This window comes from Sporothrix brasiliensis, assembly GCF_000820605.1.
Source record: "Sporothrix brasiliensis 5110 chromosome Unknown Cont17, whole genome shotgun sequence".
Classification (NCBI taxonomy): domain Eukaryota; kingdom Fungi; phylum Ascomycota; class Sordariomycetes; order Ophiostomatales; family Ophiostomataceae; genus Sporothrix; species Sporothrix brasiliensis.
The window spans coordinates 1,677,086-1,691,129 of NW_024467136.1; the positions used below are offsets into that span (position 1 = coordinate 1,677,086).

Here is a 14,044-nt window from a genome sequence, read left to right on the forward strand (position 1 = left end):
GCTGTTTGCTTATGAGAAACGAGCAGATATACACCGGAGGATGTCCTGACGACGATGCTCTTGTTTTTACACGACGATTAATAGAAAGGGACTGCTTCTGTTTGAGGCGGTTGCAGAACGCCATGGATAGAGAGTGCGATAAATATCTGTACTTCGAAAACGGGACATAACGAGGGAGGTTTCACGGATGGACATTTTAGATGGAAACCTATGCGATGATCAATAGGCGACAATCTCACGTCACTGCAACCAAATAGAGGCAAATAAAAAGATAACGGGCAAGATTTATCTCAAATTCAAATAAAGACAGCGACACTCAAAACAAGCTCAAAGCTCAGTTGGCGGATGGTGTCGAGAACTCGTCGAATGCTGGTCTCCAATTGGCCCATTTGGTCGTTCCGCCCCACAAACCACACCACCGCGACTGCCGGGGAATTGGTTCTATTTCTAACGATGTTCCCAATACCTTCCCGCTCTGCACATCTCGCCCCGCTCCTTCTCTATCATACGCCGCTGTCCATCCCGAAGATCACCACTCCACGTTTTCCTACCGACAGCTCGACGATACATTGCTCATTTCCTCCTCTGCGGAGCTGAACCACGCAGGATCCTCCGAGCCATTCTAGTATTCTCGCCGTGCAGCCGACTACTACGCAAGACAGTCGGCCCCACGAAACAGCTTACAACCACACTGGCGAATCTCCTGTGGACGTCGCCGGACACGACGGCGACAAGGCCAAACGCAGGGACTGCCGACCAGCCTTCGTCGCCGGCGCCGCCTGTGGCAGACCGCGTGCACAAGCAAGAGCGGCGACAACAGCGCCAGAATCACGACACCATGGCCTCACCACCGAACCAGCCGGCCCTGACGCCGCAGTTTTGCTTTTCGACCGTCGTGCTACGAGGTGGGTACACATTGCATCTCCTTGGGGCCATTCTGTCTCTCTGACTCGCCCGTCCAGACTTTTTGCGGGCCTCCCGCGCCATCGACGACACCATCACCCAGCACCTCAATGCCCTCGTCACGCCCGCCCGCGCCGGCTTCGACCCGTCGTCCACAGCGCACCGCGCCTCCTCGTATTCCACTTACCCACCCAGCAGCGCCTCCTTGTCTGCAGGACCGCCACCCGCCGCATGCCGCGCGTTCCGCGATGCCCTCCTCTTCCCCGCCTGGCAGGCCCGCGACGACCTCATCCAGTACTGTTCCCGCGTCGCCGACGATGCCGTGGCCAAAGATGCCGAAGCCGCCGCGCAGGCTGCTGCGCAGGCTGCCGCCGCCGCCGCGGCCTCCGGCACCCTCGTTGACGGCGACTATGCGACGCCACCACCACCACCACCACCAGCGGAAATCACCGAGCGCATTGACCCGTACATCAAGCGGAAGCAGTATGCGCTCGTCGAGCCGCAGGCCAACCTGCTAGCGTCGCTGATGCGCAACGAGAAGGGCGTCGAGACCATTGTGCGCGCGCGATCCTGGGATGTGCTGCAGGCGCGCTGTGGCAGCGGGGCCGTCACCGCCAGCCCGGGTGAGCCTGGGTGGGAAGCGGCTCTGGAGCGGTGGCGGAAGCGGGAGGGACGGTGAGCGTGTGGACCGTATACGCGCTGTGTATATTACATTTTGCCAACGATTGGAGGATACGTAGTGGATGGGTGTCGGACACGTCTTGGGATTTTGGAGGAGCTGTGGATATCATTTTCTGGTGATTTCTTGCATTTGCAGTCATTTCGGCGTCATATAGGCATATAGGCAGCATTGGATACGGTCTACGTGGTAGAAGCATGTGAATATATCTCTACTTTTACGTATCAAGTTGAGTAAATACGCACAGTGTCGTGCAAGTCTGTTCGTCGACCTTTGGACTGCACGTAGGCCGACTTCGCAGTGGCTGCCCTGCCCCACTTTTCCGCCGCTGTTGCCTCTACTACTGGAAGAACACGGCGCCGACTAGCTCCTGCCTTCCTTGCTTCAGGAGGGGACCTAAAAAAGGGCAAAAAACTACCCACACGATTTTAAGACCCCCCCCCCCCCAGCTTCTTGCGGCAGCTGCCATCTCCGTTACCCACCACACGAACATCAACACGGCCAACCCTCCGACCGCCATCCTATCCTCGCGGGCGATCTCTGTCCTCTGTCTCCATCTCCACCATTCATTTCACCGTTCTCTGGCCTGCTCTGCCGTCTCCTCCTACCAGCGGCACCTCCCTGTGCGTGGACAGCGCCCTCGACCGTCCGATAGGCTGTCTCGTGCGCAGCTGACCTTGTCCATCTCGAGCCGACGTCCAACTCACACACACAGACCTGCGCACACACACGCAACTGCCGCCCCCCATGCCACAACCGCTCAGCACACGGGATGCCAACCTGTTTCGCCAGGTCATCCGCAACTATGAGGAGAAGCAGTACAAGCGGGGCCTCAAGGCCGCCGACCAGATCCTCAAGAAGAACCCGCGCCACGGCGACACCATGGCCATGAAGGCGCTGATTCTCAACGGCCAGGGCAAGACGGACGAGGCCTTTGCGCTCGGCAAGGAGGCCTTGACGGTCGACATGAAGTCGCACATCTGCTGGCACGTGTACGGCTTGCTGTACCGCGCCAACAAGAACTTTGAGGAGGCCATCAAGGCGTACAAGTTTGCGCTGCGCCTCGAGCCCGAAAGTCCCCAGATCCAGCGCGATCTCGCCATCCTGCAGATCCAGATGCGCGACTACGCCGGCTACGTGCAGAGCCGCCACGCCATGCTGCAGGCCCGCCCGCAGCCGCGCCAGAACTGGACCGCGCTCGCCATTGCCCACCACCTGGACGGCAACCTCGCCGAGGCCGAGCGGATCCTGACGACGTACGAGGAGACGCTCAAGAACCCGCCGCCCAAGTCCGACATTGAGCACTCCGAGGCCATCCTGTACAAGAACCGCATCATTGCCGAGACGGGCGACATCCAGCGCGCGCTGGACCACCTCGAGGCGGATTCGGTCGCAAACAGCCTCGACCGTCTCAGCGTGCTGGAGCGCCGCGCCGAGTACCTGACGGCCCTGGGCCGCAGCGAGGACGCGGCCGCTGCCTGGCGCCTGCTCATCGACCGCAACCCCGACCACCCGGCCTACTACCACAGCCTTGTCAAGGCGCTGGGCCTGGACGCCGAGGGCGCTGATGTGGCCGCCCGTCTGGCCGTCTATGACGAGTACGCTGCCAAGCACCCGCGCGGCGACTCGGCAAAGCGGCTGCCGCTGGACTTTTTGTCGGGTACGTCTGCCACTTGGTCGTATTGGTTAAAGATCTCCTGCTAACTGCTGTTGTTTTCTCGTCTTCTCTCCAGGTGATCTCTTCAAGGAGCGCGCACGAAAGTACCTTTTCCCGATGCTCGATCGCGGCATTCCGTCGCTGTTTGCCAACCTGAAGCACCTGTACACCGATGACGCCAAGAAGGTCATTCTGCCCGCTCTTGTCGAAGAATACCTTGCCTCCTCCCAGACCTCCTCCGCACAACAAAACGGCGACGCCAAGACGGACTCGTCCAAGGGCGAGGGAGCGGCGCTCTACTTCTTGGCACAGCACTACAACTACCACCTCACGCGCGACCTCGCCAAGGCGGACGAATACTGCGACAAGGCGATTGCGCTGGACGACAAGAGCGTGGACTTTCAGATGACCAAGGCGCGGATATGGAAGCACAAGGGCGACCTGCAAAAGGCCTCGGAGGCCATGGACAAGGCCCGCAGCCTCGACACGCACGACCGCTACATCAACAGCAAGGCAGCCAAGTACCAGCTGCGCAACAACGAGAACGAGGCGGCGCTCAAGACGGTGGCACTCTTCACGCGGCCCGACTCGGCGGCCGACCCGCTGTCGGACCTGCTCGACATGCAGTGCATCTGGTTCCTGACCGAGGACGGCGAGGCGTTTGCGCGCCGCGGCAACATCGGCATGGCCCTGAAGCGCTTCCACGCGATTGCCAACATCTTTGACATTTGGCAGGAGGACCAGTTCGACTTCCACTCCTTCTCGCTGCGCAAGGGCATGATCCGCGCCTACATTGACCTTGTGCGCTGGGAGGACCGGATACGCGAACACCCCTTCTTCACGCGCGCCGCGCTCGACGCCGCCCGCCTGTACGTGAGCATGTACGACAGCGCCCAAACTGCATCCACCAACGGGTCTGCGGCTGGCGCGACGGGCGGTGCTGCGGACGGCGGCGCCGCCGCCGCCGCCACCAACGGCACCAACGGCACGTCGGCCGCCGACGCGGCGGCCGAGAAGAAGAAGGCCGCCAAGAAGGCCAAGAAGGAGGCGCTCAAGGCCGAGCGCGAGGCCGCCGAGAAGGCGGCCAAGCAGGACCCCAACAAGGGCAAGTCGGCGGCGGCGGCGGCGGTCGATGCCGAGGGCGCGGCCAAGAAGAAGGACGAGGACCCGCTGGGCCTGAAGCTCGCGGCGACGGCCGACCCGCTCGGCGAGGCCACCAAATTCATTGCGCCCGTGCTGCAGTTCAGCCCCAAGGACCTGGACGGCCAGATGGTCGGCTTCGAGATTTACCGGCGGCGCGGCAAGTTTTTGCTGGCGCTGCGCTGCCTCAAGGCGGCACAAGCCCTCGCGCCCGAGAACGCGCAGGTGCAGGAACAAGCCAAGGCGCTGCGGGCGGCCCTGACGGCGGCCGATGTGGCGACGCTGCCGGCCAAGGTGCAAGAGGTGCTGGCAGCGGAGTTCCCGTAAGTGACGGCCGTACGTGGGGTATGGGCTTCTAGATGTTTGATGACGGATTTGTAGTTTGTACTATGGGGGTCCCTGTTCCGTGGCACAAGTTCGTTTATTTTTTATTTTCACTTGCGATTGCTTGCTTTCCCGTGTTTCCACATTTCTTCTTTCGTCTTTCACCAAAAAGCCTAGACCGATGGAGGGGAGGCGTCATTCACGATTACGTTTCGTTTTACACCGTATGATACAAGGGATATTGTTTGGAAAGCGGTTGACGTTGGAGGGAGAAAGGAAAGAGTAAAATGTCACGAAAAGCAAAAGGTATCAAAATACAAAATACAAAATATGATTATTTCCAGGTCCGAAGGGGGCATATCGTCCCGCGCATGGCGACAGCAACGAAGTGAAAACCGTACTTCGTACCCAACTATGACGTCCCCTGTCTGCCAAGTCACCAATCCGCTAGATCCCGTCCCGCTCGTGAGCTTCTCTTCATTGTTCTGTCGGAGCATCCTTTCCAGCTCCGATCGACATCGACTGGCGGTGAAGGGCCTTGTTTTCGCCACACCTTAATGGGTTATGCAGAAACTACAAAAATGAAGTCAAAGTGTGCCCGTAGCAAACTGCCGGCGCGGCATACGATTCTGTCCGTTGTATCTGGACAGGACACCGCCGGCTCAGGAGAAAGATCTAGGCTCTGCTTGTACGTTTATTTAGGTTCGTATCGTGGGGTTCTTTAATACGTATATGGGTCGATATTCATCGCTTCTTGTCTCCTTGTCTTCTTGTCCGTTTTTTACGAAAGAAAAAGATAAATGGGAAATAAAAATGAATCAAATGTTGACACTAGTTGATTCCTTTACATTGTAAACATTTACTCATTTGTTTCACGCCTCGTCATCGACCACAATTCCGCCCCTTCACACCGGATTTTCTCTCGCACAGCGTATGTCTAGATGCATGCACTGGGAAAGGTACGGAAACCCAATGTCGGGACGGTCTTTTCTCTCACTGTCCAGATCTCCACCGGCACTGTGATCTCCTTCTTGGAGGGCAATCGGTGTCATTGGCTGGGACAGGGGTGTCATTTCCTGCAACCCACTTTTTGTTGTCTTCCCACAGGACCGCAGGACGGGTTGTCACGCATGTGTTTTTTGTGCTAATTCCTTGCTGCAGCTGATGTCGTCACCACGGACTGGGCTGGGAGGAGTGGAGAGGGAAGAGAGGGTGAGAGTTGGGGACTGGGCCAAGGAAACTGGGTTTGCGTCATATGGCATATCGGCCGACAGAACATGGACGGGAAAAAGATGGCCGACACGAAATGGCAAAGCCCTGCATGATATCAAAAGAGACCGAGAAAGGTTGCATGTGTCTCATTTTCCTACGTGGACAACCGACGGCCGTCAACAAACCCGGAACGGGGTTGCTTGGTTTATTTACTCGCTAGTTTCGGTATTTCTTTTTTTTTTTCTTTTTTCTTTTTTTACTACGCTCCGTTTCATTGGTATTTTTTTTCCGTCGTCAATATTTTGCATGACACATTTGCACATTTCTTTTCCTTGCTGCTAGCTGAATGACGGGGGCCAAACGTTGGACGAAGCACACGGCATAAAAGCGACGCGTCTGTTGGTTTGACGAGACACTTCCTTAAAAGACGACCGATCACTTACGTTGCGCCAGGACACCGAACCAACACGACACTACAGACACCACATCACATTCACCGTATAACCGCCACATGCCCTGTGATTGCCACGGCCCCCATTAGCTACATACGCGACATAAATAGAATTCGGCCTCCTTGCATCAGCGAGGCGTTGTCTTTGCGATTTCCCTTCTTGTCGCCCTTTTTTATTTATTTTGCTTTCAATCCCTCGACCTTCTACTCTGTCTACTCGCCTCACAGCAATCTCTCCAATTTCTCGCATTTCCATGCCGTCACGATGAATTACGCAAATATGATTGAGGAGAAGCACCTCAAAGTAAGTTTAGCTTCGTAGACATGATGTTTATGCTGTCATTGTCGCCCGCTGCTCACCATTCTCAGAAAGGCTTCATAATTGCGACACTGATCTCGACGGTGATTGGCACGTTCACGACGAGCATCGGCCTCTACGAGCGCGTGCGCGACCGGCACCGACAGCACAAAACCGACCATGGGCAAGACAAGAAAATCAAGGAGCTGGAGCGGCGCGCCGACGACGCTGACAAGGCACGGCGGCAGGCCGAGAAGGACAAGCACGAGCACGCCATGGCCCAGTTCAACCACAACCACAACAACAATAACAACAGCAACAACACCAACTTCCACGGCTATCCGCCGTACCAATACGCCCCGTATGGCCGTCCCCAAAACGACCTCGGCGACGCCCTGGCGGCCAGTGGTCCCATGATCCGGGGCGAGTACGACCGCGACTACGCGCGTCTCGGGTCGCGGTTTGCTGTGGGTGACGCGATTGCCGAAAACGAGCTGCAGGCCCAAATCATCGACCTGCAGGCGTCCGTCATCCGCTTGCTGCAGGACGCGCTGGAGACGGGCACGCTGCCGGATCCAGCGGTGCTGTATGCCGCGGCCGGGCGCGCGCGCAACGGCAGCATCCGGGCGCTGCGGGACCAGTACCAGCGGATGATGGTGGCGGCGCCCGTACAGCGGGCGATTGAAGGCGTTCGCGGAGGCGGTGGTGAGGGTGGACGCCGGGGTCTGCGGTCGGCCTCGGTGGCGTCGAGCGGGACACGAAGAGGCGCCGGGGACGACTACGCGGCACGGAGACGAAGCGGCCGCGACTGGGCGGCACTGGACCGCGAGCGCGATCGCGACTGGGATGGCGACAGAGACAGAGACAGAGACAGAGACCGTGGGCGACGCAGCCAGAGCCAGGTCGGTGCCCGCCGAGCAGCAACGTTCCCGCTCGAAGCGCCGCGGCCCCCGCTGTTTTGCCGCTACGCCATTGAGCTGCAGCAAGACTGGCGACGACCGCTCAACGGCGGCGACGGTGACGGAGCAGGCCCGAGCCGACGCAACAGCCGCCGCGACGACGACGACGGCGACAACAAGACCAGCACCAGCACCAGCGACGACGGCGACCTCATCTGCCCGGCCTGCATGGGCCAGTTTGCCATTGAGCACGACCGGTCGTGGAAGATGCACAAGCCGGTGGTTGTGGGCGAGCGCGTCGAGGAGATTGTCAACCGAGACAGCAAAAAACCGGGCAGCGATGGCGGCAGCGGCGACAGCAACAACAACAACTACAGCAACATTGACCTCGACGACGACGACACCCCGGGCAAACTCGTCACGTCGCGCCGCCGCAACATCATCGAGCTCGTCCAGGACCGCCAGTTTGTACTCAGCAACCGCTTTATTGTCAAGTGCCACCGGCCGGCCGTGTACGAAACAGCAGACGACTACGCCGGCAGCGGCGCGCTGCTGCCGCCCACGTTTGCATGCTGTCTCTGCGACCGCTTTGACACGGTCGGCGACGGCAAGGTGGCCGTGTGCACCACCATGACCCGGCTGGTCAACCACGTCTGTGAGAAACACACCGTGGGCGAGCTATTGTCGGACCCGGACATTCGCGAGCTGCGGACGAGGCACTAGGGGTGGTCTGTGTGGAATCCAAGGGATGAGACACTCTGCACTGTCGGAGACAAATGAGATATACGAATGTAATGATGACATTAGAACGAATTAGGCTTGTTACGACGTTCGAGAGCGGCATTTCTTGGCCCTGTGCATTTTGAAATTTCAAATAGGAGTATGCGCATCACGGCATTGGTCTTTACCACAAAGTCGTGTGCAATATGTTGAATCTCACAACGCGTACTTGGAAGTTGGGTGGACATGTCCGTGAGAACTCCGTCCATCGTTTATTCGCTCAGGGACGGTGACCCTGGTCGTTCTTGGGAATATCCTGTCGCGAGCTCGTCGGCGTACACAGCACTTGTACTCCATAGTGCTCACGGCAACTGCCGACCTTGTTGACGCGATGCCCCTGTGAATATGGAATCCTTGCCAGACTGATAGAAAGACAAACCACGACAGACAGACTACGACATACAGACTGCCAGTCAAGGGGTCGAACCAGTCTCAGTTACTTGGCATTGTTCCCAACAGAATCCTTCCAGAAGGGCAAGGGGCCAGGGAGCAGGGATCAGGGGGAGGACAGGCACATCTGTTCTGAATTTTGTTTTTGCTCGTGAGTTGTCTTTTGCGATTTGTGTTTATTTGTGTTTATTTTTTATTTTTTATCTTCTTCCTATTTTCCCTTCAACCTTCACGACCTTCTAGCAATGCCCGGATGTGGTCCTTGACGTTTGCCATTTGTCTCCATTTATATTGGTAGTACTTCAATGCGCACCCAAATGGTAGCAGCATCATAGCAGAGTAATTTCCCACGTCAAGCCAGAGTCGTAGTCTCGCGTATTTATGATATGCAAATTTGCTGCAAATCCGCCTGCAGGGCTTCCAGTTCGCACCCACTGCCACGAGGCCAGAAGCCCCACAGGCCCACCAACCTCTGCTAGATGGCGCTTCTGTATTTTTAGCGCGTCGCATTGTCTGGTGAAAAAGGGGTGCCTAGCGACGCTGACAGACGCGCCGAAGAGCCTGTCTCTGCACGCTCTATGTTGGGTAGACGCGCTCGCTAATAGTGTGTCTCAGCGTTGTCGCCAGCACTGTAGCACCCCAGCCGGAGCGCTTCCCGAATCCCTGAATTCGACGACGAGCTCGTACGACGAAACGGTGATGCTCCACCAAAAACGGCACCAAAAAACTAGGGACAATAGATACGGTTCAAGGAGGGTCAGCACTACCGAACACCAGCCTTCCTCCTGGTGGTGCCTTTTCCTCCATGATTCCTTTCTTTTTCTCGTCTTCCGGTCTCATTCTCTCTCCTTTGTCGAACTGCACCTGAATACCGTCCCAGCGCCTCTGGCTCGACATCACGACAACCGATGATGCAGTACTGAGCGTCGACTTCAAAATCTCCGCGTTTTCGCCTCCAAGTCTCCTTGTTTTCTCCGTCTCGACTCGACTTCTGTTCTGTCGACCTTCCGCCTGGATCCTCAGCTTCGCTCCTCTCTCCTCACAATGTCGTCTGACACGGCTACTGCCGCCGAAGCGCAGGTGAGCTCGGCCGGCGCAAACGGCGATGCTGTCAATGGAGCTGCCAGCGGAGCTGCGAATGGAATCCATGGAACCGCCAACGGCGTGTCCTCGACCGCCGTCGACCCTTCCGACATCCCCCAGGCCCCTCCTGTTCCGCCTACGCCGTCACCACCACCGACAGCACGCACTGCCAAGCGCCAGTCCCACGTCGTCTCGTTTGACAAAACGCTCGAGAACACCCTCAAGCTCCAGACACACGACTTCGACATCCAAGACAACGACCTCGTTGTAGTTGGTATGGGCGCCCGCAAGTGAGGTGAGGTTTGTATTGCGAAGAACACAAGATGCTAACGGGCTGCCTGTGTCTAGACAAGGAAAAGCGCAAAAAGAACCGCCACACATGCATGAGTTGTATGTATTTCACACAACGGCCACACAGCACCAGCTCTCTAGATCCAAAGCTAACCGCAATGCATGCTGCCTGCCAGCCTCCGCCGCCGACTACCGCCTCTCGATCCCCCTCTACAATGTCCTGTGGGCCTCCGTGTCCGACGACAACCGCCGCCTCGTCATCGACTACGCCGACGTCGCCTCCAAGACCCGCATCCGGCCCGCCAAGTTTACCGTCTCGCTCGAGCCGTCTGGGCCCGACTGGCCGACGCCCGCCGAAGTCGCCGCCTGGGCGGAGCTGCTGCGCAACCGCGCGTATGGCGACGTCCCCCAGCGGCGGCGTGCCTATGTGCTGGTCAACCCGCACGCCGGTCCCGGCGGCGCCATGAAGAAGTGGGAGCACGAGGCCCGCCCGCTGCTGGACGCCGCGCGCCTGTCCCTCACCGTCGTCACGACCGCCTACTCCGGCCAGGCCATTGAGCTGTGCACCGCCCTCGACATTGACGCGTACGACATGGTCTTGGCCTGTTCGGGCGACGGCCTGCCGCACGAGTGCTTCAATGGCCTGGGGAAGCGGCCCGACGCGCGCCGCGCGCTCGAAAAGATTGCCGTGGCCCACGTGCCCTGCGGCAGCGGCAACGCCATGGCCTGCAACCTCTACGGCAGCCACCACGTCAGCGTCGCCGCCCTGGCCATTGTCAAGGGCGTCGTGGCGCCGCTGGACCTGGCCAGCATCACGTACGGCGAGACCCGCCTGCTGAGCTTCCTGAGCCAGGCCGTGGGCGTCATGGCCGAGGTCGACCTGGCCACCGAGAACCTGCGCTGGATGGGCAGCGCGCGCTTCACGTGGGGGTTCATTGAGCGCCTGCTGGCCCGCAAGGTGTACCCCTGCGACCTGGCCGTCAAGGTCGAGATTGAGCACAAGGACGACGTCAAGGCGCACTACTCGCGCCACCAAGCGCCCGCCAAGGGAAGCCGCACCACCGGCAAGAGCACCGGCACCAGCACCACAAAAGCTGCTGGCAAGACCTCGGCCGCGGCAGCAGCAGCATCGTCCGCTGCTGCATCGTCTGCGACGACGACCGTCGCCGCCGCTGACGCCGATGCCGGTGCCGCATCTGGCAGCGGCGGCGACACCAGCGACCAAAGTTTGCCGCCGCTGCAGTTTGGCACCGTCAACGACCCGCTGCCAGACGACTGGGAGACCATCCCCGAAGACAAGATGGGCAACTTTTTCTGCGGAAACGTAGGTCCTTGTAGTGGTCGCACCACCTCGATGCCCACCCCCCCCCTGTTTAAGAGATCCACTAACCACTAACTCAACTCCCCCAGATGGCGTACATGGCCCCCGATACCAGCTTCTTTGCTGCGGCGCTCATGGCCGACGGCCTCATGGACCTCATCACCATTGACGGCGACATCTCCCCGGCCAAGTCGCTCGGCATGCTCTTGACCGTCGAGGACAACCGCCTTTTTGACAACCCGCTCGTCCGCTACCGCAAAATCTCCGGCTTCCGCCTCACGCCCCGCAACCAAAAGGACGGCTACATTAGCATCGACGGCGAGCGCATCCCCTTTTCGCCCTTCCAGGCCGAGGTCCACAAGGGCCTGGGCCGCGTCATTGCCAAGCGCGCTACCCCCGGCTACGAAGCACCGGGCCCGCTGAACTGGGACAAGATGGCGCCTGTCGAGCGGATCATGGCATAGGAGCCAAGGATCGCGACAAACGCGACAAACGCGACAAACGCGACGGACGCGACGGACGCGACGCAAGGGAATGAGTGGTCGAAGATCCGTTGTTGTGATACCCATGAGAAGGACAATAAAAGGTGGTTCAGACGGACGTGCAGTTGCGTATGAGAGACTCAGCTGTATGAGCATGGTGTGGCTCTCTGTATTTATTCTTGTTCTGTATACTTTGTGGCTCTCGGCGAGTGGCGTTCTGTTATCATTCCGCGTTGTCTTTTCGGAGTGAAGGAGCAAAGTCATGCCGCTTTGTTTCGTTGTTTTGTTTCAGTCTTGTGTATTTTAGATGCTGTCGGTGGATATGTACTGACGGATAATTCATTGTGTACATTACGACAAGTAGATACAGGCATGGTGATAAACAATGCACGTTCCGTCGAAATTGATCTCCATTTTGAATATACCTTCCAATCTACCATGAACGCCAAATAAGACAAAATACTACATAGATGCACATGCATGTAAAACAAATGACACAAACGCTGCTTATTTCCCACGCTCAGTCGGTGAATCCGTCCCAGCCGCCGTTTGCTTTATCGCCTTTGTCGTCGTCGCCGTCACCGTCGGCCTGGCCCTCAGCCGCACTCCGGTTCCACGGCAACCGGTCGTCCGTCAGGGCCTCGCGGGTACGCTGGCGGACAGCAGGTGCGGTCGTCTTGGCGGCCAGCTTCACGACGAGCTCGTTCATTGCATGCGCCAAAGAGGATGTATCTAGGGCACCCTGCTCCTCGCTGCTTTCACTCGTGGCCAGAAGCCCCTGCTTCTCGGCCTCGTCGACCCAGATATCCACAACGTGCATCGTCAGGCCCACGGGAATGTGCATTGTCGGCACCGCCTTGCGCGACTTTTTCCGCGGCCGCTCGCTGACCTCCTCGTCACCCTCGTCGGCCTCGCCGCTCGCAGACGGTACCGGCTCCACCGCAGCCTCGCCGTCAATGTTGAGTGGCCACTCCGCTAGAATCTCCAGACCGAGTGTGCGTGCCGCGCTGTCCGCGGCCGTCTTGCTGCTCTTTTTGGACGTATTGCTCGACTTTTTGTCTGCCGTCGTCTCCTTCTTCTCTTTTATCTCTTCCCCTGCCATCCACGCAATCTGCGCGCCCAGCACGCGACGCACGAGCAGCATGAACTTTTCCATCCGCAGCACGTCAATGCCCGTCGTCCACTCGCGGGCCATGGTCGCCCAAAACGCCCGCAGCCACGCGGCCACGGCGGCGTCCGGCAGCTTCACAGCCTTGGGCAGACCGGCCAGCTCGTCGCAGAGGCGCTGCTGGGCGGGTGCGCGGTCGGCCATCCAGAGCGCATAGAAGAGGCCGGCCCACAGCTTCTGGGCGTCGTGAAAGGTCAGCGGCACATTGGCGGAGGCGGCATACTTGGCGGTGAGGAAGCCCTTGAGGCTGTCGAGCGCGGCGGTCCGAATTTTGCGGTCTGGAGCGGTGCAAAGAAGGGAATGTCAGTCCAGGGCCCATAAAGGACATCGGCACAGGTTCTTTCGTTCTGTTTGAACAAACGTCTGGGGAGGTGCAGAAGAACCTACCACTTGAAGCCAGGTTCTTTATGAACGGCATAGACGCTGCTGAGGACGTCATGGTCTTGTCTGGGCTGACAGAGTGACAGATAGTCTTCAATCGTGCTTGATCGGGTGTCCGTGAAGTTCTGCACGGTGGCTACACGCCGCCATAAAGCTTTATCGGGCGATAGATAAGGAAAATTTGTTGGCAGAAAAAAAAAGTCGAGGAACAACGCCTACTCGAATATCGAATTGTTGTAGCGGGGCCGTAGTTGACCCACTTTCCTAAACCAGCCGCTGAAATTGGCCTAGCGCCTGTCCACCATTTTGACACTAAATCGTTGTGGTGGAAAATGCATCAACACACGCCAGGGTCCAACACCTCCACAGCACGTCCAGACTGTAAGTGTTGAGTCTTGATTTGCTGGCTCGTCGCTTGATTTCTATTGAGGTTTGCGGCTCGAAAGTCGCAAAAATCGACGTGATCAACATAAGTTAATGCGTAGGCAAAGGACTTTGTGAATGAGGAAAGAGCAAGCCGCACAGCAACAACCGCACCTTCCTCCTGATCGTGAAACTTTAAGTGCCCACGCAAAGAGGCCATTG

General features: G+C 58.3%; 4 protein-coding genes across 4 annotated transcripts; 3 read left to right on the top strand and 1 right to left on the bottom strand.

Moving 5' to 3' along the window:
- Nucleotides 1-2,329: 2,329 nt before the first annotated feature.
- SPBR_02400 (peptide alpha-N-acetyltransferase) lies at nucleotides 2,330-4,706 on the top strand (the record flags this gene model as incomplete). The annotated part of the gene is made up of 2 exons (XM_040760703.1): nucleotides 2,330-3,242; nucleotides 3,316-4,706. The coding sequence occupies 2 exons, from the start codon at nucleotides 2,330-2,332 to the stop codon at nucleotides 4,704-4,706; spliced, it is 2,304 nt and encodes a 767-aa protein (XP_040620496.1).
- A 1,925-nt stretch (nucleotides 4,707-6,631) lies between these two features.
- On the top strand, nucleotides 6,632-8,286 carry SPBR_02680 (uncharacterized protein; the record flags this gene model as incomplete). The annotated part of the gene is made up of 2 exons (XM_040760983.1): nucleotides 6,632-6,670; nucleotides 6,736-8,286. 2 exons carry the CDS (start codon nucleotides 6,632-6,634, stop codon nucleotides 8,284-8,286), a joined length of 1,590 nt encoding a protein of 529 aa, XP_040620497.1.
- Nucleotides 8,287-9,777: 1,491 nt separating this feature from the next.
- SPBR_02469 (sphingosine kinase) lies at nucleotides 9,778-11,892 on the top strand (the record flags this gene model as incomplete). Its single annotated transcript, XM_040760772.1, has 4 exons — nucleotides 9,778-10,090; nucleotides 10,165-10,206; nucleotides 10,284-11,431; nucleotides 11,518-11,892. 4 exons carry the CDS (start codon nucleotides 9,778-9,780, stop codon nucleotides 11,890-11,892), a joined length of 1,878 nt encoding a protein of 625 aa, XP_040620498.1.
- A 538-nt stretch (nucleotides 11,893-12,430) lies between these two features.
- On the bottom strand, nucleotides 12,431-13,517 carry SPBR_02988 (nucleolar protein nop52 family; the record flags this gene model as incomplete). Its single annotated transcript, XM_040761291.1, has 2 exons — nucleotides 12,431-13,356; nucleotides 13,466-13,517. The coding sequence occupies 2 exons, from the start codon at nucleotides 13,515-13,517 to the stop codon at nucleotides 12,431-12,433; spliced, it is 978 nt and encodes a 325-aa protein (XP_040620499.1).
- Nucleotides 13,518-14,044: the final 527 nt, after the last annotated feature.